The sequence below is a fragment of the Xyrauchen texanus genome, chromosome 11, assembly GCF_025860055.1.
Source record: "Xyrauchen texanus isolate HMW12.3.18 chromosome 11, RBS_HiC_50CHRs, whole genome shotgun sequence".
In the NCBI taxonomy this organism is placed as follows: domain Eukaryota; kingdom Metazoa; phylum Chordata; class Actinopteri; order Cypriniformes; family Catostomidae; genus Xyrauchen; species Xyrauchen texanus.
In genome coordinates this window covers 16,022,499-16,046,773 of record NC_068286.1, presented here as the reverse complement: position 1 = coordinate 16,046,773, position 24,275 = coordinate 16,022,499, and the positions used below count along the sequence as shown (strand labels likewise).

At 40.5% G+C, this 24,275-nt stretch overlaps 1 protein-coding gene across 4 annotated transcripts in view; it reads left to right on the top strand.

The window, feature by feature from the left end:
• The window catches only part of LOC127652119 (von Willebrand factor A domain-containing protein 7-like), a 31,984-nt gene extending 8,290 nt beyond the window's left edge, over window positions 1-23,694 (top strand). For 3 of the 4 annotated variants that reach the window (XM_052138172.1, XM_052138171.1, XM_052138173.1), the window contains exons 3-16: window positions 8,695-8,894; window positions 11,862-12,146; window positions 12,858-12,951; window positions 13,139-13,267; window positions 13,890-14,076; window positions 14,857-15,026; window positions 19,066-19,178; window positions 19,378-19,494; window positions 19,650-19,859; window positions 21,550-21,682; window positions 21,849-21,998; window positions 22,251-22,340; window positions 22,673-22,932; window positions 23,148-23,694. In XM_052138172.1, coding sequence (XP_051994132.1) covers window positions 8,697-8,894; window positions 11,862-12,146; window positions 12,858-12,951; window positions 13,139-13,267; window positions 13,890-14,076; window positions 14,857-15,026; window positions 19,066-19,178; window positions 19,378-19,494; window positions 19,650-19,859; window positions 21,550-21,682; window positions 21,849-21,998; window positions 22,251-22,340; window positions 22,673-22,932; window positions 23,148-23,528 — 2,517 coding nt within the window. In that variant the 5' untranslated portion in view covers window positions 8,695-8,696 and the 3' untranslated portion in view covers window positions 23,529-23,694. Of the gene's footprint in view, window positions 1-8,268; window positions 8,386-8,694; window positions 8,895-11,861; window positions 12,147-12,857; window positions 12,952-13,138; window positions 13,268-13,889; window positions 14,077-14,856; window positions 15,027-19,065; window positions 19,179-19,377; window positions 19,495-19,649; window positions 19,860-21,549; window positions 21,683-21,848; window positions 21,999-22,250; window positions 22,341-22,672; window positions 22,933-23,147 lie in introns of those variants that run through there. The other variant, XM_052138170.1, reaches the window with a different exon arrangement.
• Window positions 23,695-24,275: the final 581 nt, after the last annotated feature.

Sequence of the window (24,275 nt, the reverse complement as noted above, 5' to 3'; positions counted from 1 at the left end):
AGGCCTGCAAAGTTTAAACTGAAGCATTTATACTAATATTGCCGGCATATTTTGTGAAACTGAGAGAGTTTGTGGACTCATATTTAAAGGTACATACATAAATAAAAACAGTGAGAAAGATAAATATTTGAAACTGTGTTTTGATCTGTTGGGAGCAATTAGTGAATTTGTTAAATGTATTGAATTCATATTGTGTATGTACATCTTTGTGTTTTTTTGTTTGTTTGTATTTGATATTTCTAAAGTCAATTGAAACTTTATTCATTTTACTTTCATATTAGTAAATTGTAAAATTTTTTTTATACTTGAGTGTTTTCAGTGTGTTAACTTGAGTTAACTAAGTTACTTTAGTTAAATTGCTGAACGGAGATATAAATCCCACTTTATTCTTGTGTATAGTAATACATTTAATGCTTAAGGGACCCAAGGAAAGGAGTAACCTATACAGTTACAAAACATAAAAGTAAAAGTGAGTAAATAATCAAAGTTGATTAATACGAACTCAGGGCGCTCCCTTGTATAACCGTAAAGGAAAGGGTTAAAAGCGCTATACACAGAATAACAGATAAAAATACAATACTTCCTCTGGTGAGACATGCTTAAAATACATTGGATAAAGATTTTTTAGACAGTCCAAATGCAGAGATTTTAAATTCAAATCAACATCACACAATTAAAATATCTCATTCTAATCTACATTCCTCTGTAAAAGGTTGACAGGGGGTGATGCATTAACAGACAGACACTTGCCTCACTTGTTTTGTTTTGTTTTTGTTTGTTTTTTTATCTTTGAATCGGTTGTGAGAAGTTTTTTGTGTGCACGCTTTTTTTAGAATAGTGCATGAATGAACATGATCATCATTCCAGTCTTAACAGCCCAATTTACCTGTTTGCAAGAGGCATGTAATCTTTATGTGCATATGTTGCTTTCTGCTTTTTTTTAATTTGCTCTCATGCAGCTTATTCTGCACTCACACCAAATTACTCTCAAGTTATTTATTTGAGTCCTATTCATCCTGTTTTGTTTCATGTATCTTTTAATTTCTTCAGATTAAAGAAGCTGTGCTCAACAGAGCTAGTTGACATGGGGATCAAGCTGAACTCACAGCAAAATTTGCTGAGCATCAGCTTGACCATCCCAGTAGACCAGCTTGGCCAGGCTGTGAGACCTGCCTAAACCAGCTATGACCAACTGAAACCATCTAAGAATAGCTAACCATTTTAGAATGGTTTATGCAGAACTTTTTCATCAGGGACAGCTCGGCGTCGGCCTCAGACTGGGCCGGCACACCCAAAGGTGCTAGCCCACCCAAAGGTGCTAGCCCAGTCGAGTCCTCAGTTTCTGAGTCTGCCAAAACGCTCTCCAAAGTAGCTGTAAAACTCTCATCCAGCCGCTGCTGACTCCAGAGGAGGAGATGGCGGTCGAGTTGCGACATGCGACGAGATCGTACTCCGTCTTGGCGATTTATATATGCTACTGTCGCTGTTTTAACAGAACGGACCAACACATGCTTGCCCTGGATAAACGGCAATAGCCTCCACCGGGCAAGTAGTACAGCCAGCAACTCTAGGCAGTTGATGTGCCAACCCAGTCGCAATCTTGATGCCGGACACACGTCAAAATGTGTTTCTGCGTCAGCATCTTGAATGGGAGTCTGTGTAAGGCCTGGTTCAGAACTCGCAGGTACAAGATTGGCCGCAATCCACCCCCTTTCTTTGGCACGATGAAGTTAGGGCAGTAGATCCCTTTCCCTATCTCGGCTGAAGAAAGGGTAGAAGGGTCACGATCTCCACACACAGGATAGCGGCGTTCTCGCCCTGCACCACAGTGAAGCGGACGCGGATGAATCGTGGCAGGCGCCTGGCGAACTGAATCACGTAGCCGATTCGGATGGTCCTGGCCAGCCACCACAATGGGTTGGAAAGTGTTAGCCGCGTGTCCAAGCTCCGGGCGAGGGGCACTTAGGTGATGATCGCATCTGACGTACCTGGGGGTAGGGCCTCATGGCGGGGGTGACGTTGTGTCGAGGAGCGTGGCTTTGACCCGAGGCAGCTGTGCTGAGGGGGAGCTCAAAGCACTTACCTTGCTCTGCATATCCGGCATAGGGCGGGTTAGCGACTGAGGAGGAGGAGATCTTTGATCGGCCTCGAGACTCGTCACAACCGGCTGGCCATAGGTATGGCTCAGCTGGGCGCACAAAGGCAGGGGGGTTGCATTCATGGGGCCCTGGCTGCACGTGCTTGGTGTCAGGTCGCCGTGACACTACCGATTATGTGACCCAAGGAGTGAGGAAACCACTCTCTTTTTGACAATGTGGGTACCGCAACCCGTTTGGGGTGCGGCAAAAAATTGAGAAAAGGAAACAAAGGATTTACATTCCGGCCCTCTAGCGGGGGATGGAGTGGTCTGGATACCAGCTCCGTACCAGACATCTCGCTCCCTGGGTCATCCATCTCAGGGGCACTTAGGACCATTCCGTGTCTTTGTGCTGGCCCGAGAGATGGGGGTTCAGCTTCCTGCGGGGGGCTCTATGTTGGGGCCGAGAACTGGGCTCAGGTTCAGGCAGAGCCACCTGGGCTTTTGCCGCCGCAGGGGGACGCCATCGGTGAGCAAACAGGGTGCGGGATTTTGAGCCAAGCCGGGGCAAGATGTGCTGGATGGCCTCCGTCTGCTTCTTCACCACAGAGAACTGCTGGGCAAAGTCCTCAACAGTGTCGCCGAAAAGTCCCATCTGGGCGCGTTGAGAAAGCGGGCTTTTTTGGCGTCCCTCATTCGGCCACAGGTGGCACCACCAAGGCGGACATCGTCTGCACGAGTGCTCACGCTGTGACCATCGTCACCCGGAGTGCGAGGGTGTTCGCAGAGCGCATTGAGGGTGTAGGCAGCCTGTCCAGCGACACTGTAGGCTTTGGTCACCAATGATAATGTAGTCCTACATGCTCTGGAGGGGAGCCAGGAGGAGGCGTTTTGCAGGCACAGGTGCATCGCAACCGCCTTATCCACCTGAGAGACCTCTGTGTACCCTGCCGTCGAGGGTAGTGAGAGTAGACGAACCCGGCAGTGCAAGGTGTCCTCCATGACCTTGTGAGTTTGTCGTCCACCTCCGGGAAGAAGGGGGCGTGGCAGTGAGCGGTGACCCAAACCCAGTAACCAATCATCAAGTCGCGAGCGCTCAGGGGAGGATGGAGGGTTCCAGTCCAATCCGATGCTCGCATCGGCCCGGGCTAGCATGGCGGTCAGCTCTGTGTCAGCCTCAGTCTGGGCGGGCAGGCCCAAAGTTGCCAGTCCAGTCGAGACATAGGCATCCGACATCGCCAGTGCGCTCTCCGATGCAGCGATCAAAAACTCCTCCTGCTCTCAGGCTCTGAGAGAGATGTCATGCTGGCCGTGAGGCAGGCTGGTCTCATTTCGAAACCGGAGAGAAAATATACTCTTTAGCAGGAAAATACACTCTTTTAGCGCCGCCGAAATGCCCAGGGGAGAAATCTGCACTCGTTGTGCAGAAGGAGTGAAAGCCGCTGGAAATGTGCCATATATCCAACCGCATATGCTTCTTAAGAGGTGAATGGACCAGCAGTAATATTCGGCTTGCTGATAGTACAACCGCTCAGCTCTGAATAGAAAATCTGAATGGAGTGGGTATTCCAGCTCTTTTAATACCTGTAGTGGCATGCAAATTCCACTTGCCAATTCTCATTGGGCTTTTCTCAAATAATGGGAGGTGTTCGGGGCTCTCAAGAGCGACCTTTAGTGTCAATACATCGACACAACGTCGAGTGAGTGACAGAAAGGGAACAGTGTTTAAAATCATTATACTGACTAACTTTACCTGACAAAATTATGATTACACCAACAAAGCTAATTTAAAGTGTTGATTGAATCAGGTAGTAATAGTTACTTATACTAGATATAATGATTTCAGACAAATCCATAATTAATGTAATTTAACACTTTACATAATAATAATTTAACACAATGATAATTACATAACTTGGAAAAGTTCAATGTAAACAGTGGCAAATATGATCATTACAAAACATGAATTACTCAAAGATGAGTCTAAAAGTAAAATGTGTATCTGGCAGCTGAGAGAATGCCATGCATTATGGCGGAGTTTCTTGGTACAGACCTTTCTTGGGTTGCGGGGGGCCTCCAAGTAGGATTTCAAAAGAGGAAAAAGAGAGATGAGTAGTGTAAGTTAGAAGGTAAAACGCAGAAAGGACAGTGGGAAAAAAACAGCTCTTCTGCATTCCTTGCCCTGTGTAATGTGAAATCAGGTTTATTGTTTTATTGTGTAATATTTGTTTAATGTTACAGTCCTGGACCCGCTTTAATTTCAAAAAGTGTATTTATACTTTAGGAAAATAATTGAGTAATTAAAAAATTACTTGCTATGAGCTCAATTTTAAATCAAAGATCAACAGAATAAAACTTGTTAGGTAATGTTTGCCAAGGTACATTTTGATGTTAAATTGACACAGCCTTTTCTGAATATTTGAAATAGTTCTAAAACTCCAACCAGTTAGAAAAGACATAGCACAGTAGGCTACAACAGGGCTGAAGGCACCCCTTAAGGAAATTTTGCTTTTTACTAGTCACAAAATATATCAAGGACTTTTCACACAATTTTTTTTCTCAATATTGAGAAAAAAAAAAATGTGTGAAAAGAAACAAGAACGTAAGCTTGTTCCAATTAAAATTCAGTTTTTAAAAAAAGGTGGCGAGGGAGCCTTTTATACCACACTTGGGACAAAAGGCCCCTAGGGGGGTAAAGTGATATTGTGTAGATACAGGGGCAATAGCTATAGCAAATAATTTTGACACGGCAAGAATTTTTGAGTAACATATTCTGATGATGCTTACTCCAGGCGCGTCACTAAACCCCTTTTACTGGGGCACGTGCCCCAGTATAAATCTGCTGTGCCCCAGTAAAAGCTCAAGTTTGAGTTTTAACAATTTACTTTATTTGTCAGTGCATTCATTTAGATTGATAATCCCGGGAAAAAGAAACGGATTTATCTAAATGCAACGAAGTAACCCACCCAAGCAACGCTTGTAAAAGCATCGCAGTTTAACCAAAAACACAAATATGATGCATACTTGCAGAAATCCAAGTCAGTGCGGCGCGCACAGCCACACAGTCCAGTGACCGGTTGCACCAGCTATATACGTACGTTACAATTTAGCCTAGTTGTTCCGCAAATGGGTACTAAGTCACAATTTACACACTAATAAATATTTGAGCGTTGCATCATTAAACTTAGATATAGGATGTAACCCTACTTATAAACTAAGTCTCCAACCAGGAGTAATGGTTGGAATAAAAAAGCAGACTTATTTAATGACATTAATGTGCTCATGTTTTGCGTGATAGTCATTAATCATTTCGACATATATTATGATGTTGGCATTTACACTCGTTTACATTTACGAGAGAGAAAAAAAAACTTTCTTTTAAGCGGATCTTCAGCATGAAACCAGTCATACGGTGCAATTTTCAGTGTCAAGTGTCAACATATACGAAATATATAAGATATTAGAATGAATAGCATTTATTCATCACACCTTATTTATTTGAGATACAGTTCCTATATATTGTTATTTACACATATACTATTTATTAAATCTACTTTTATTACCATATTTTAATGGGGATATAATTTATTACAGCAGTTACATGAGCAGACAAGGTATGAACGTCAACCGTAGCGAGAGAAAACTTAAATTCACGGCTTTTTAACACTTCTGTGTATAAATTAAGGCATTTTTTTTGGATCAATACAAGTAAACATCATATTATGCGACTACGCATTACTTTATGGAGAGTTTATGACCTAAGGTTAAGTCTTGCCTTAAGAACAGGTGGTGCAACCAAATTAAGCTCTGACTTAGTTACAAACTAACTAGTAAGCCCTTAATGTGAACGTTACCTCCTAACTTACATGAGAACTTATGCACAGCTGGTGCCACCCTAACCAACAAGTCAGAATTGAGGTAGGCTATGAAAACATGACGAAACTAAAGTAAGTTTATAAATAACACCGATGATCTTATTTGGACAAACATTATTGGCTCCTGTATACAGATGGACATCAGAAAATTATTTGGACGAAGCAGGGACTGGAAACAGAAAGGAGAGATGAGTTTGTGGGAGGTAAACAAACTACATGATAAACAAACTACATCCTCAGCCGTCAGAGTCAGGTTTCAGACATCAGATGAAAAAGCATCAAGTCTCAGGAAAACCTCTGTCAAGTCTATGGAATTGCAGAGAAAATAAACACATTTTTGTGTTCTTGTAATGAAGGCAGACGAGGAGTGAGGATCTACATGCAGTTTTTAATGAAAGAACAAAAGGTGAACAGAATAACTAAAAATAACAAAACACAGGGAACAAATAAAACATCCACGAGGGGAAAACCAAAATATAAACAAGAGAAACATCCACGGAGGGCATGGCCAGGAACACAGTCAAGGACATACATTACATTTAACAACCGACCACGAATGAACAAACAACAGGGCTTAAATACACAAGGATGATGATTAAATTAAACACAGGTGAGAACAATGAAACTGGCAGTGATGAGGGCAGGGAATTATGGGAAGTGTAGTCCGGGACAGATAACAAGTGAGAAACACAGGGCAGACAACAGGGGATTGTGACAGTTCTGTATTACTGTCTTTGATTATGATAACAATGTATCAATCTTTTGGATATTAAATTAATAATTTAATTCACTAGCGCTAGTTTAGGACACTACATAAACAGTTGTCAGTAACTATGGCTGCTGTGTGCTAATTACCTAGCGACTAAAAATGACTATAGTTTAGCTTGGTTGAGTTGTTGTTGCAAGTAAACTTAATGAGTTGCAGTTTAAACTTACAAAAATTATGTTAGCTAGCTAGTTATTAATTTATAGAAACGACACTTCGGCATTTTATAAAGTTAGAGATAGCTCCGATAGTTTCACAAGCTGGCAACCAAACTCAGCCAGTTTAGCCACCAACTCTGGCTAGCGACCAACTCTGCTCATTCTGAGAACATTTTGTCTAAAGCCATTTCGTCTGAGGCCGTTTAGCCTGATGTTGGATAATGCAATTCCATAGACTTACTTGACAAAAGATTTCCTGATATGTAACATAGAAGAATGCAAATGTGCAAGAAATCTTTTTTGTTATTGACAATGTTCATGTACAGTATGTTGAAGATACTTAAATAAATATTTTCATAAAGATTAACATCTAGCAACGCCCTTGGCTTACTCAAAATAACTACTTCAGAAAAAGTCAACCATTTTCTGTTAATTTACAACACATCTGGCATTTTGTTACATCTCAAGTATTCTATTAACAAAATAATCTCTATCATGATTGTATTTGTCAATGTGAGCCATCTTTGAAAAGTTTTCATTACAAATCTGTTCCATCCCACTTAAGAAAAACAATGTGTTTTATAGGGCCTTTAGCCCCACCAACTGGGCTTTTTACCCCAAATGCTATCCTTTCAGTTATTGTACAGTTATTGAAATTTATTGATTTAATGACCTTAAACAAAACTGAAAATGATATATATTTATTTTATCTTGTGTGTTAATGTATTAATTACACGGATTTTCATTAGCTACATAAATTTGCAACATTGTAAAAAAGATTACAAATTTGATCAAATTGCATCAATATCAACCTTTAGACATTAAATGCAAAGATCTCATGGAACAGGACATTTGTTTTGCATTGTATAGCGACAAACAGGTGTTTAGGGAAGTGCTGTGGTAGTTTTTGTTGCTATTTAGTGTTTTGGGAGGAAAAAAAATCAATGGAGCCTTTTACACTGCAGAACCTTCCCGTTGCACCCTAAGTCAGAATAGTCTGAAGGTCTGTGCTGAGTTTGATGCATTAAGCTTGAAAGCTTTAGGAGTTACAATTAATCATTTTGACTATTTAGGAATTTTGGAAAGACATGCTGAATTACAGAAGAGAAACGTTTTTGAGACTACCCAAATCCAGATATTTTCAAATCAACCTCAGACAACTAATAAAATACCATTAAAAACTCTCAATCTAATAGATATTCCTCTCAAAAATGCTGACACCATTTAATGATCTGTAAACTGGTTATGTCTGAGATTAGTTTTCAAGTCCACACTTTGTTCAGAAGTGTGCAGGAATGAGTTCAATCATCATTCCAGTCCAAACGGTCCTCTTTATTTTTGCAAAAGGTGTGTTTTACTTTTTAGTTTTGCTTTTTATTTGCTCTCATTCAGCACTCACGCACAGTTCTCAAACGTGCCAGTAACAAGATTGGTGACATTCTTCAAATGTGTACAAGTATATAAATATGCTGACAGAAGCAGTGTTTGAAGCTCCAAAGGCAGCTAAAGGTAATTATTTTCCTAATTGAATATAATTGCGACATTTTTCTGATTGTGTAATATGTAATATTTCCAGTGGGGAATTTCACCAATAAAAGACAACCAATAGATACAATTCTGAATATTTAAAAAACATATGTAAGATTTAAAAAAATATATTTTTATTTTGAATAAATATGAAATATAAATATTTCATGCAAAAGTTGTGTCATGGTAGTTTCACATAAATAATAAAGTTGTAAGAGAATTAAGGAATGCTGGGTGTTGGAAGAAATTGATGCAAATAAATTTCCTCATTGCACCAATGATTGTGGACAGTCATGGATTCGCTGGCTGCAGTGGCTGTGTTTCTCCTTTTGGGGACCCTCTTTCAACCACCCCAAGCTGCAGCCTTCAAACCCCTCCATTCTGATGGCTCCCTCACCCACCGAGAAATCACACAGATCGCCATTCTCCGCAAGACTGCAGAAGCATGCCGGGACATCGCTGTTGACCAGGGGCGAGAATTCACACTACCTGTAAGAGAAGATTAATTCTTAAAATTTAGATTAAAAAATGCCTTGAAGTCTTTCTACCTCTGGATATTGCTGATGAAGCAGCATGTTTAAGGATATTCAAATAAACTTTTTTAATATGAATATTTTCTATATTCACTATTTTCATAATATTCAAACAAACTATAAAATCAGCTGCTGCTGAATGAAATGCTTTTAAAGTTGTTTTTTTCTCCAATTTGGAATGCACAATTCCCAATGCACTTGTGGTGGCAACTCGATAAATGTAAAAGTTCATCCTAAAATGGAAATTGAGATGAAAAAGCAATTCTGTCATCATTTACTCACCCTTATGTTGTTCCATTATCAACATTCCAAAGAGAAAATGTTCCTCTGCAGAACAAAATATTAATTTTATTAAAGAATTGTCCCTGCCCCTTTTTCAATACAATGTCAGTGGATAGTGGATTTGCTTTCAAGCTTAAAAAAGGATGCAAAAGTATAAAAAAAAAGTAGTACAGGCGACTTGTGCATCATTTTCCAAAAAGGGTACAATATGTTTAAAAAAAACAAAATCAACAAAGTCATTATTCAGAGAAAATCTTGATGTCTGCTGCACGTATGCAAAGTCAGTCAACTCGGCGGCTATCTTTGGAAGGCTCCTGGTCATTTTCTATGTAAACAAGCAGCATGCAACGCAGCTCCTTTCTACCTGAATGGCAAAAGTCTATCTGGTTGGTCAAGATTACAATCAAAGAACATTTTTCAAATCAGCAGTAACATTTTACAACACTGGCATCATAAATTATTCTTTACCTGAGATTATGCTAATAACACGTAATTTTCCCGGCTTGCATAGCCCATATGCATACACGTTCTTGAGTAGATTGACAGGCTATGTCTGTATCTAAAAGGTGATTGGCTCTTTTATCTGTAAAGCAGGGCCTTTTCTACATCTGTGGACTTTTTTCATCCTAAACCATTCTATTTAAAAACAGAAGTGGCCTGTCTCTGTTAAATAGTCTCTGACGCATATATGTGCTATGACAGCACACCACTCTTTAACAAGCACAAGCACTTCTGTGTATTTTTGTACCCCAAGCCTCTGTCAATGTCTGACCCTGATTGCCACCTACATTTTCCAAGAGGTTTTCTTCCACAGATAACCAGAGGCTTTTTAGAGGCTTTGTAAGAGAGAGCAAGTTCAGTAAACAAAAACATTCATTCAAACAAATTAGTACATGACAAGAATTATTGGTTAATAATAATTTACTATTAATTACCATGTCATGAACATTAACCATGCACTTAAAGGAACAGTTCACCCAAAAATGAAAATTCTCTCATCATTTACTCACCCTAATGCCATCCCATATGTATGACTCTCTTTCATCTGCTGAACATACAATACAAGTGAATGGGTGCCAACATTTTGTAGCTCCAAAAATCACACAAGTCAGCATAAAAGTAGTCAATAAGACTCCAGTGATAAAACCAATATCTTCAGAAGCGATATGATAGTGAAAAGTGAAACGTGAAAAGCTGGATGGCTTTAAATTTTCTGAAACTAAATGATAATAAGACAGAAATAATTTTATTTGGACTAAATGAAAAAACAGTTTCTCTAAGTTACAATCTTGGTCCCTTGGCTATGTACAATAAGCCACTTGTGAAGAACTTAGGCGTACTATTTGATAAAGACCTCAAATTCGATAAGCAAATAAATAATGTAGTTAAATCTTGCTTTTTTAATCTTAGACTTCTATCCAAGGTAAAGAGCTTTCTCTCTTTTAATGACCTTGAGAAAGTGATTCATGCTTTTATTTTTTCACGACTCGATTATTGTAACACTCTCTACACAGGAGTTAGCCAGACAGTGTTGGCGCGTTTGCAGACAGTCCAAAATGCGGCCGCTAGGCTACTGACAGGTACAAAAAAGCGTGAGCACATTACTCCAATTTTGTACTCTCTTCAATGGTTGCCGATCCGTTTCCGTATAGAATATAAACTTTTAATGTTTGTTTTTAAATCCTTAAATGGTCTGGCACCCATATACTTTGATTCTTTAGTGAAACGTTATACATCAAATAGATCCCTACGGTCCTCTGATCAGTCTCTCTTAACGATCCCTAGATCCAGACTTAAACATAGGGGGGATCGTGCTTTCTCGATCGCTGCCCCGAAACTTTGGAATCTGTTACCCGTTCACATTAGATTGGCTCAGACTATTTTCAGTTTTAAATCATTATTAAAAACCCACCTTTTAACTCAGGCTTTTAATTCCTCTGAGCGTTGAGGCTAAATCCTCTATTGTTGTTCTATGTGTTTTTTTTTTTTTTTTTTTTTGTGATGTCCATGTATTTACTCTCTATTTGTTATTGCTGGAAAGCACATTGGTGCAACTGTAGTTACAATAAATTGTGCTATATAAATACAATAAAGAAAGAAAGAAAGAAAGAAAGATAGGTGTGGGTGAGAATTAGGTCACTTTCACATTCTTCCTCTTGAGGTTTGGGTGATTCAAATTATTCATGCATACCGCCCCCTACTGGGCAGGGAGAAGAATTTATAACTAATAATTACTTAAATATTTATCTGTTTCTCACTCACACATATCATATCACTTCTGAAAATATGAATTAATACACTGGAGTCATATGAATTATTTTTATGATGCCTTTATGTGCTTTTTGATGCGTCAAATAGTTGGCACCCCTTCACTTGCATTGTCTGGACCTACAGAGCTGAAATATTCTTCTAAAAATCATTATATATTTTCTGCGGAATAAAGAAAGTCATACACATCTGGGATTTCATAAGGGTTAGCAAATGATGAGAGAATTTTCTTTTTTTTTTAGGTGAACTATCCCTTTATTAGGCATTAAAAGGTCACATTTTCCAAGAATTTAAAAAGAAGACATTGTGCAAATACTGTTAAGCTCATGCAAAAAATGTTTTTGTCTGTTTCCCATTTCTATACCTGCTTACCAGATCAACAACAAACTGACTGTAGCTTCTGTCCGAGCAGCCTGCTCAAATTCATATGCTGCCCTATCCACGCTCAGTTTTACTTTGGCTGTTGCATTGATTTATCGAAGCAATGCAGCTGTGGATTATGTGTACTTACTGACTGATTCACCTCATGTTGATAATGAGGCTTTCATTGAGGCACGGGATATTATTACTCGAGGACTGGCTGCAGTGAAGGCCAGCATGAAACAGGAGAACTACAATTCTGCGCGTGTCAGACTGGGGGCTCTTTTCCATACTTTACAGGTAAGCTGACTTTCTTCTATGCAATTTTAATCAGAATCAGAATCAGAAAAAGCTTTATTGCCAAGTACGTTTTTTACGCATACAAGGAATTTGTTGTGGTGTTGTAGGTGAACTATCACACAATATCTAAATATATGAACAAGAATTAAAATAAAATATAAGCAATATAAATATAAATATGTCCACGCAGTGTCAATTAAAAATAAGTATAAAATAAAAGAGAGCAGAGTAGTGCAGTGAAATGTAGAGCCAGAGGTGGAGTGTGGAGAGTGTCAGGGTGGGTACCGGGCATTGTTGATAAGGCAATTTTAAAGTACAAAGTGTTTTTTTTTTTTTTTCTAATTAACATAGCATTGTTTTTCAAAAACCTAAGAGGCAGTTTCACTCTTTCCTGCTTTTCATTATAGCATTGTATTAAGGATTAGTTTCTATCAGGAAGACCCCCAGACTCCCGTGCAGGATGGGACTCAACTGGTGGTGGTGTTGGAGGTTTCCGTGTTAGTGCACTGAAACAGCAATGTGATAGATTGTGAGCAGACTTAAAAAGCAATGGCTTACCTGAGATTGGCTAGGGGTTACCTAGTTAATGGTGTAATGATTTACACCTGCTAGCCTTCCCGCTAGAACTAAATGCTGCACTTACATTTTCTGAAGAGAAAAAATTTGGTAATTTTTGACAAAACAAATAAAAAGAATGAATGTGTTTTGCAGGATTTCTATAGCCACAGTAACTGGGTGGAATTAGGATTCACCATACCTCTCCGTAACATGACTAGATCTGACCTTCCCCTCAACAACCTAGCAGGTATAGCAAGAGTCGAAAAGTTAGAAATGTCTTAAAGTGGTTTCTTTCATCTCTACCTCAGAGCTACATTCTCTAATCAGCTGTAACATGACAATTGCCAACCTTTCTTTATTTTACCATTTTTAGTTTGGTCACACTTTAAAAATAGTGTAATTCCACACACAGTTATTTAATGTATGATGTCTAGGCCCCAAAACACCGACATGCAAAAGCTGCAATGGAGATGACTGCAGTGACAACATTCTCCCAGAGATCCTGCAGCAGAAGATATTAACTACAGGATATTTCAACCTTTTCTCCTTTTCCAAACCTACAGGTATGACAGTTTAGCAGAAGGTTTTAATGCAGCATTGGCTTTCAGGCAATCATATTCTAGTCTTCAACTTTGAAAGGGTTGCCAACTGTCCTGTATTAGCTTGGACGTAACATATTTTGACATCCATTACTGTACATCCTGTATTTCAAGGAAGACCCTCCCTCCAATGGATGGCACCATCCCATATTTTAGAGCTGCAAGTACTCAAAATATCCCATACTGCACATTGTGTCCCATATTAAAGCTTCAAAATGCTCAGAGGGACCTGGTCCCCCTCAGCACTGAAAACGGTCAAGTGTCCCATATTCACGTGGCAAACGTTGGGAACCCAACACCTTGAACACATGACAAGACTTTAGCTGAATCTTCTTATAGAAGGTTGTCTTTAACTAAAGGTGAAATGTGTTAAAATGAATATGTGGTTAGGAATATGATCAGACACCCTGCTTTGTGCTCATTGCATGAAATTGAGAGCACATTTTTGGAACTTTGGAACTCAATGTAATATACTTTGATAACATTTGTGAGACCATTTTTTATACATATTTGAATTTCTTATACAAATTACCGGTACTCAAAAACACTTATTTTATACAAAGTTATAACATTTTCACTCACTCAGGCAAGTGTAGCCATGGTGGCATTTTTGACATGACAAGTAGAAGAGAGCCCACTGGAGGAATCAATAAGGATACGATCAGCTCACAACATGGCTTTCTTCACAACAGAGCCGCTAACCTGGCCATCAACGCAACCATGGAAGTGCTGGAAGATATTCGACTGGCCACAAACAACACAGCCTTTCTTCGGTATGGAAACTTTTATTTTTTTCTCTCTTTTTACACTGTTGGTTTTTGGAGCACTTTCGTGTGCCATGGCATTAAGTTTTCTCAAATGACCAATCTGTAATTAAGACTGAGTTGAAATTCTAAATAATTTGATTTAGAAATAAATAGAATTGATCTATAATTCAGAAATAACTAACAAAAACAAAGAAATGCAGCAATTAGCTTCACTCCTGCATAGCCCAGCTATGATACCTATCAAACAATATGATGAATTAAAGTTCTCTGAATAAATTTTTGTCACAAGTTTCTATACATCAGTGGGTGTCCTTTGAATCTTATGGTCTCTGGTGCATAGTACCTGTCAGGACCAACTTATTTTGCCATACAGGGTCATATTCAGCAGAGTTTCCGGTGAAGTCACGGGTAATCTTTTGACACAGGTACCCATTCATACCAGCCCCAGTTTGACTGCACCTCCTGTTGTTATACCATCTGCTCTACATTATACACCACATGTAATGGGCACTTCACAACAGACCAAAAATTCAATATTTCTGCCATTTTACCATGTAATGGGGGTTGGGAAGGCTCTTCACATACTATAATGAAGATCAGCTAATGATCACTCATTAGCAGCTGAAATTTGATGCAGCTGAAATGATTCAGGAGAATCACAGTTCACTACCATACAGTTTAATGCAACAGATCCTATTACTGATAGTTTGAGTCAGATTCATTGATATATTGTATTGTATATACATGTATATATATATATATATTGATGCCATCTTTCTCTCTCAGATTGATGGGGCTCAGTCAGACATCAGTGATGGCTTTTGTGATTGACACCACAGCTAGTATGTCTGATGATATTGCAGAGGCCAAGAGAGTGTCCTTCAGTATCATAGACAGCAGGAAAGGAACATCAGAAGAACCTTCAGAATATATTCTAGTTGCTTTTAATGATCCAGGTAGGCATAGTTCAGTGTTGTCAGATTTTCAAGAGCAACCTAAAAAGCAACCGGAAAACTGGAACTGGAAAAAAACTAAATAAGTGATCCATGGGGTCAATTTGAAAATCAATTTAACACATACCTTGAAATGTTGACTACAAAAAAGCAATTCAACAAAAATCATCAACATTTAAAAGATGAAACACAAAGCAATTAATGACAACAAATATATACAATCAGAGAAATAATATCAAACCATTGTTCCCCTTCTGTCGCTCTCCACGTTGTGTCGGAGAAGCAACACTAGGGGTCTCTCTTGAGCACCGAAATATGCCTCTGACTTATGAAAAAAGGCCAATGAGAAGTTGGCAGACAGTATTTGCATACCCCGCCCCCGGACATACTGGTATTTAAGCAGACAAATACGGGAGTTCATTCAGAAAATTTCTTTGGAGCCGATGGTCGTGTATGCAGTCACACACCAGTTCCTGATTATTCCTCTGACGCTATGCATGCTGTTGGATTCGACGGCACACAACAGCGGCTTTCTCCTTTCCTTGCACGGCTGTGCATTGTTGCCCCTGGGCGCTTCGTCCGTGCAGACAAACTTGAAAGAGCTTCCTATAAAAGAGTGATTTTATTTAAAAGAGTAATTTCCTCTAAAAGAGAAAAACACAGTGGTGTTGAACATCCTTTTCAGGACGCGTCTTTTTCAAGATGCCCTTCCACCCCTGTGTTGTTCCTGGATGCTGTAGAGTGCTCTCAACGCTCTACAGGCGTTGTCTCGTGTGTCTGGGCAGCGATCACACTGAGGCTACGTTTGTGGATGGTTCATGTTCTTACTGCGAGAACATGACCTTGATAACGTTGCGGTTGCGGCTGGCTTTCAACAGAAAGCAAGCCACTCCAGCTGCCCCCCGCATTGCTCCTTATTCCCACGGGATTAAGGACGATGCGGCTGGCGCTGGAGGCGATCTGGGGATGGCAGCGGGTGCAGCTCTGCCGGGTACGCCCCCTCGGACCACCCGCCCCCAGCACGCTCGTTGACTCCCGTCCGTGCTCGAGGAAACAGCGGCTTGCCAACAGCCAGTCTGCCTATCCTCTCAAGCTCGAAGCAGATGAGCTCGCCGCAGCAACGGAGAGCGCGGCATCTGACGCTGAGGACTCCCCTGGACTGCCGCCTTCGGGCCAGCACGGCCAGGCTGAGGCCGACGCACAGATGACTGACATGCTTTCCCGGGCCGCCGCCAGTGTGGGGCTGGATTGGAACCTTCCATCCTCCCCACAGCCATCACGGCTGGATGACTGGTTCCTGGGGTCTGGGCGCCGCTCACAGCCTCGCCCCCCGCCCCCCCCCCGGTCCCGTTTTTCCCGGAAGTGCATGATGAGCTGATGTCATCTCCTCCTTTGGAGCCAGCAGCGTCTCAAGTCGATGCGTGCCACTTACATCCCCGGCAACCTCAATGTGGTAGCAGACGCGCTGTCACGACAACGCTTGCCCAGTGTAGAGTGGAGGATTCACCCCCAGTCCGTCCAGCTGATTTGGGAACAGTTCGGCAAGGCCCAGGTAGACCTGTTTGCCTCCCAGGAAACCTCCCACTGCCCACTCTGGTACGCTCTGGGAGGCTCCCCTCAGGGCAGACGCACTGGCACACAGCTGGCCTACGGGGCAGCACAAGTACGCATTCCCCCCAGTGAGCCTTCTTGCACAGGTGCTGTGCAAAGTCAGGGAGGACGAGGAGCAAGTCTCCTTAGTGGCCCTCTATTGGCTATAGGACTTGGTTCTTGGATCTCATGCTTCTCACGCCCCTCTCTGGCGAATTCCCCTGAGGAAGGACCTTCTTTCTCAGGGACAGGGCACGCTCTGGAATCCGCACCCAGACCTCTGGAACCTCCACATCTGGCCCTTGGATGGGACCGTTGTAGACACAATCAACCAAGCTAGAGCCCCTTCTACCAGAAATCTTTATGCCCTAAAGTCGCGCCTGTTCACAAATTGGTGTTCTTCCTGTGCTGAAGACCCGCAGAGGTGCACAGTTAGGTCAGTGCTTTTATTCCTACAGGAGAGGCTGGAGGGGAGGCTGTCCCCTTCCACCCTCAAGGTGTATGTCGCCACCATCGCGGCTCACCACGATACAGTAGACGGCAAGTCTGACTTAATTACCAGGTTCCTAAGAGGCACCCGGAGGCTAAATCCCTCCCGGCCAAGCCTGTTCCCCTCCTCGGATCTCTCAGTGGTCCTCACGGGCCTTCAGAGACCCCCTTCGAGCCGCTAGATTCAGCTGGACTCAGGGCCCTCTCTCTCAAAACGGCCCTGCTGATCGCGCTTGCCTCCATCAAGAGGGTCGGGGACCTGCAAGTGTTCTCTGTCAGCGACACATGCCTGGAGTTCGGTCCGGCAGACACATATGTGATCCTACGACCGCGACCGGGCTACGTGCCCAAGGTTCCTACCACGCCCTTCAGAGATCCGGTAGTGAACCTGCAAGCGCTGCCCCGGGAGGAGGCAGACCCAGCCATTTCGTTGCTGTGTCCGGTGCATGCTTGGCGTACCTATTTGGACCGCACGCAGAGCTCTAGACGTTCTGAGCAGCTCTTTGTCTGCTTCGGGAGATAGCAGAAAGGGAACGCTGTCTCCAAACAGAGGCTCGCCCACTGGGTTGTCGACACCATTTCATTGGCTTATCACACCCAGGCCGTGCCGGGGGGCCGTATCCCCTACGGGCGGACCCACGTCTCCCTTGAGCAGTCCCTGCTGCCCCCCCGGTCGCCATGTTTGTAGCAACCTCTCCCTCACAGCAGGTAGGATCTACCACCGTGCCATTTCCACATGTGGCCTGAAAACTAATGTGACGTATTTCACAACTCTTTACCTCCCCCAGCCTGGGCAGGTGGTGGTCTCCGCAGGGTCTATTCCCACTGAAAGAATAGGAGTTGGAAAAGAACGCCTTCCCTGATGCGTGTGATAGTGTTAAAATAGCCCAAGCATGCTCCCATGCTTGGCACGTTGCTTTGTTCCCCCCTTCGGGGTGCTGGGAACCTAAAAAGTTTATGACGATTTTATGGGGCATTGGGGAAGGGTAAATGCAGTCTGACACAGCTTGTCACTTTGGCACGCAACTGCCTGCCTGCACCTGCATCAGCAGCACACGTACATGGTTCAGCGTATGGCATGATAGAATAGGGACCCCTAGTGTCCCTTCACTCAAAGCAACGTCGAAGTAAGTGACTGATGGTGAACGTGTAGGTTACTGTTGCAACCTCTGTTCCCTGATGGAGGGAATGAGACGTTGTGTCCCCCTGGCCACAACGCTGAACTGAGCCACTGCTACGGCCGAAACTTACTCTTGGCTCCTCAATGCAAAACCTGAATGGACAGAAGCACGATTTCCTCCTTTTATGCCTGTATGTCCGGGGGACGGACATGCAAATTCTGTTAATTTCTCATTGGCCTTTTCTCAAGTTCAGAGGTAACCAAGGTCTTCAAAGCAGTCCACTAGTGTCGCTTCACTCAACACAACGTCTCGTTCCCTCCATCAGGGTACGGAGGTTACAACAGTAACCTAGATTTTACTCACTACTTGAGTACACTTTTAATTTGATTTTACTTTCTTACTCTTACTCAAGTAATTATTTATGTTACCACATTTACTTCTCCTTGAGTAATTAAAAAAATAAATGATTGTACTTATTCTTTAGTACAGATTGTCAGTGTGTCTGTATGTGTGTGTGCGTGCATGTTTATACTACATTGTGAGGACCAAATGTCCCAACAAGGATAGTAAAAACTGAGATCACCTATCTTGTGAGGCTTTGCCAGTGGTCCCCATGAGGGAAATTGCTTATTAAATATACTAAACTATGTTTTATTTTAAATTTTTTGAAAATGTAAAAATGCAAAAAGTTTTCTGTGAGGATTAGGTTTAGGGGTAGGGTTAGGTTTAGGGGATAAAAATTATCGTTAAATCTATATAAAATCCATAAAATGCATGGAAATTTATGGAGAGTCCCCACAATGATATAAAAACAAGATTTTGTGTGTGTGTTACGACTGCAGGTTTTGGACCTCTGATAAGGACTGAGAATGCAGATATTTTCAAAGAGAAAATGAATTCCCTTACAGCATCTGGTGGAGGAGACGCCCCAGAGATGTGCTTATCAGGACTGCTGGTGTGTGCATCACCACTGTAAACCTTCTTTTGGCATGGGAAAATAATTAAATCAAACTTAAATCTGTACTCTCAAAACCCAATGGTGAAATATGTGTTTAATCATACAAGATACTATGAAGTTTAAGCCACTGAAAGTAAATGAATGTGAATCTCAAAAATTCTAGTCTTTTCTGTTTTGGTTATTCATGGTTCTCTAGTTGGCACTTGCAGGAGCTCCTCCATCTTCAAACATTTTTGTTTTCACTGATGCTGCAGCAAAGGACTCAGAATTAAAAAGCACAATTGAGGCCCTGATAGAAAGCACCAAGTCAACAGTGAGTAACTGTTGGACACTTGCTGAATTTGTTTGTTTAATTTGGCTCAATGGTTAAGTGATGCTGCAGATGTCTTAATATCTAGGATTTTTCATTTTTTATAATACTGTCTCTACTCTCTGTGCTCTCTCTCTCTCTCTCTGCTCACCACCCAGGTGAATTTTATGCTGACACACTCTACCTCATTCCGTAAAAGAAGAAGCGTCTCGGAACGACAGAGTTCTTCATCAAGGGCAATGTCTCAGTCAGAGATACAGTTGTACAGAGACCTGGCCCATGCTTCTGGTGGACAGGCCATAGAAGTCACAAAGGTCACACTGCCTCAGGCCACGAAAATCATTCCAGATACATCTACCTCTGCACTGGTATGCTCAAATGGTCCCTGTAATGCTTCACAGTTTATTTTTCAGGCCATGCCAATCTAATTCCGGTTACTTCAGGAATAGTTTATTGACATTTGCTCTTCTTTTCTTAAATTGAAATTTTTATAAATTGTAACTTCATAAAAAAACATTTTTTATAAACAAATTCTCACCAATTTTCAAATTTGAAATTTTGTGTATGGCTGTTTGCGCTGTAGGCTACTATTAACGGTAGGTTGTGAACAGACTGCTTACTGCATTGACGTTGAGGAGTTGTTTAAAAGGGTAGCCCAAGGGATGGAAACCTATGCGTGCCACTTTTAGTACAATATGTGCAATAGCGAGAGAGTGGACAAGCCATTGCGCTACACATAGAGCATTAAGCTCGTCTCTACACTTTTAGTGAGTTGCGCAAATATAAAAGGTATGGCCTTGCATTGTTTTCTGCTTGCAGTTGAGATGATGATAGGACTTTGATGTCTCGCTGGCTGGCAGAACTGACGGATTACATGTGTCAGTTCACTTACCACTTCGATGCTTTTTTCCTCTAAGTTTAGCATGCTCACAATAAACTATGCTGATCTCTTCTAAATGGCTTTTCATTTCCTTTTAAATGTAGGGTTATTAACCTTTTCATATGCATTAAGGCCTTTATTTGGAGCCTACTTGATATTTACCAGGTTGAGATCTACAAGTATGATAGGTATATTTATTTCTAACTGGCTGGCCGAGTGAAGAGCTCAGATTTCCCTAAATGAATAGCAAGTAAATTCCTTAGATAAGTGATAATATATAAGATTAGATTAGATACAATTTTTGGAATTAATTTGGGGGCAAAATTTGGGGCTCCTTAATGCAATAGTGATTGGCAGCACTGACCAAATGGTGCAATTGTCAGTTTTCAGGTAATTTGGAAATGTGACCACTAGCAACCAAATTTCATAAAAAGGCCTTAATGCACAAGAATAGATCCATAGAATGTAGATACAGTAAATACACATTTTCTTTATAGCCAATAGACGTAAACACTACACGTGCTAACATGATTTTAGTTTAATAAAATCTCTTACTAACCTATTCTGTGTAAAGTATGTCCAATTTTACAACTCCGTTGCCATGACGGCGTAATACTGAAACTAAAGACAACTGTAAAAATGACATTTTAAACAACTTTACAGCTCAAATAATGCACATTTATGACAGAAGAATGAATGCTTTTATACAATTTAAGATTTACATTTATGACTTTAAACCCTAAAAAAATTGCCCCCCTTCATTCCCATTGCACAGTAAGTGCATCACTATAACCTAGAATTTTTATTTGTATTTATTTTTTTAAGAAAAGGACAGACGAGTCAAAATAAATTTTGTGTTAATCTACATTATGTCACAAATGCTGCCAATTGGCCAAACAATTAACCCAGATTATTCCTTTTAGTGTCTCTCTCTCTCTCTGATGGCTTATCTGAATATCTATGTAACAGTCTGACTATTCAGCTAGCTGGCTGCTTGTCTTTCTGTAATGTCTTTATATCCATCAAACTTGATTTTTATTTTAAACTAATTTAAACTTTCAGACAAGGCTTTTTCAAGCAAACATCTAGGGTTTACTTGACATACTTTATCTACATTATCTAGTTTACTATTCATTTCTTATTTGAATCTAACATTGATACATCACTGTTTCTTGAAGGTGACCGTTTTTCAGGTGGTGAGAAATCCAGCCAAGGCAGAGAACTTCTCTTTTGTGTTGGATGAGTCTCTGTCAAACGTGACCGTGTATGTCACTGGGGATTCTCCAGTCTTTACACTCTACAGTCCTACAGGTGAGCCAGAATATCTCTAAACAAATCAGTCTCTGACTGTTCTCTTCTTAACTCCTCACAGACCTTTAAAGTTGAGATGGCAGGTATGATAGGTATGGTATGCTAATATTCTGAATGTAAGTCACTGTTAATATAACTGCATTTATGTTTTCCCCCTTCCTTTCAGGTGTGTCTCAGTCAGTGTCAGAGGGAAATGGTGCTTTGGGTAGCACTCAGAATGCAGGAAATTGGTGGAGGTTACAGATTTCTGTCAACCAGACAGGGCAATGGAGAATAAGCATTAATGCTACAAGCTTCTATACCCTGAAAGTCTTTGGTAAAGTTTTTCTGCATTTGACAAAATATGGTTTCTGAGTATCGTTGTAGATATCTGTTTGTTCAGATTTTATTTTTTTAATCCCAGTTTGATCATTTCTTGCCCTAAAGTTGCACAATGCTTGGAATTTTAGCAATAAAATGGCTTTTTAAAGATATTGAAATATGGAAAGTTCACTACAATTCTTTGTGTCAATTTCAACATTTTGTTTTCAAAGTTTCCCTGCATTGTTAACTTTAATTGTAAATACAGGTCAGAGTTCTGTGGACTTCCTTTTTAACTTTGTGGAATATGATGGAAATCGTGGAGACTTTATTCCAAAAGACAGTCGCCCTTTAACTGGTATGACACCATTGCTAACTTTCTAAAACATTCTGAATGTTGCTATCGGTACAGATTTATGCAAATAAAGTCTTTTTAAAGGTATGAATTAAGTTTCTTTGTTTTTTGACCACCACATGGATTCATAATTCTATGCTCACGTCTAAGAGTTTCCACAAATTAGACATTTTGAAGAAAGCATCCATATTCAGAAAATCATGTGATGATCCATCTCGATTCAGCTATTGTTGAAGTCACTATTTTCAGTGTTGTGAATGGTAAATGGTCCATAGAGAAACAATATTAGGGCTTGATAAGTGCTGATTTATTATCTTTCTGTGTTTGCTGTTTAGGAGGGAATGCCACTTTGTTTCTCTCTCTAACTGGAGGAGCCACAGTGACAGAGGTGCTTCTAGTTAATGCTTCAGGATCTGGTGCTGTTAATGGAACTATCACAGCAGTGGCAGGGACAGAATATCTGGTTACCTTTGACAGAATCCCAGAGGGGGCATTTCTGGTCCAGCTAAATGGTCTGTTGATTGCCTCCTCAATGTCTACCCGATTCCAGAGGCAGTCACCCACCCAGCAGAGAAGCTCTAGAATTATCATAATGGTAAGCTTAAAGACAGAAAAAATTTCTCAGAGTAAACAGATAATGGGTCATTACACAGATATAAATACTGTAATTTACAACAACAAAAAATGCAATATACAATCAGAGTTTGTTAAAGAAAGGACTGTCCAGAACCTAAAAATATGTGTCAGATTCCATTGCACTGTACATACTGTAGCATATATATATTAACTCAATATCTGTTTATTTCTCAGTCCCAAACACAGAGCCTTATTGAGCCTGGAGTCCCTTTCAGTTTCAACTTTACAGTGAATTCTACCACTACAGCTGGCAACTACACTATACGGGCCAGGACTAACCGTGGCTTCAAACTATCCTTTTCTGGCTCTCTGAGCCTGGGGATATTTGGCAGTGCTCAGGGATCTGTAACAGTGACCGCACCATCCAACACAGAGTTTGGGACGGATGTCACACTCACCATTGAGGCGCAAGCTCCAGGAGGCACTGACTTTAATTTTGTTACACAGTCGTTCATTGTCTCAGCTGCAAGTGTTGAAACCAGTAGATGGTATTCTGTGTCCTTTTCCATGTGTCTTTCTCTCATGGCATTATTTGTTTCCTGTTTATATGATTAAGTTGCTCAAAGAGGAATAATAAATTGCAGTATCCAGCCTTCTATCATAATACATTAATTGTTGCTTAACTTTTCCACAGCAAATAACAATTGTTCATTGTACTTCTCTTGAATTATGACAGAGAAAAGAGCCTGTATAAATACAACAGAATTGAAATAAAAACCATTGGACTAAAATCAATGGAATTAATACAGATTTATTTAGTATGTGTATTCCAGATCAAGTTCAGGAATACATTTTACAGTTAAAGGAATAGTTCATGCAAAGAAATATATATATATATATATATATATATATATATATATATTATTTTTTTAAACTAGCATACTCATTCAAATATTATGAATGCTAGTGTACTGGTGTTCTATCACAACACATTTAGAAGCTGAACTCTGAATACTGAAACATACTGTATGTTCAGTATAATAAAAATACAATTATATAATAAAAATTGAAAATGATTTTGCTCACCCTCATGTCAAATATTCAAATATATTCTATATATATTAAAGACTGCTTGCAGTGTTAATGTACACATACATTTGTATAACACAAAACAAGAGTAACACTCAGACCCCCAATTCCTTTCTGAAGTACTGAAGGATGAATCGTCATTTAAAAGTAATTTAAAAGTCCCAAAACATGTGTTAAGATGTGCCTACATAACCTTTGGAACATAGATCACAATTCAGTGATGGGGAAAGTTTTATTAAATAACATTTCCTGGGGGTGAGGCAGTAGCATAGT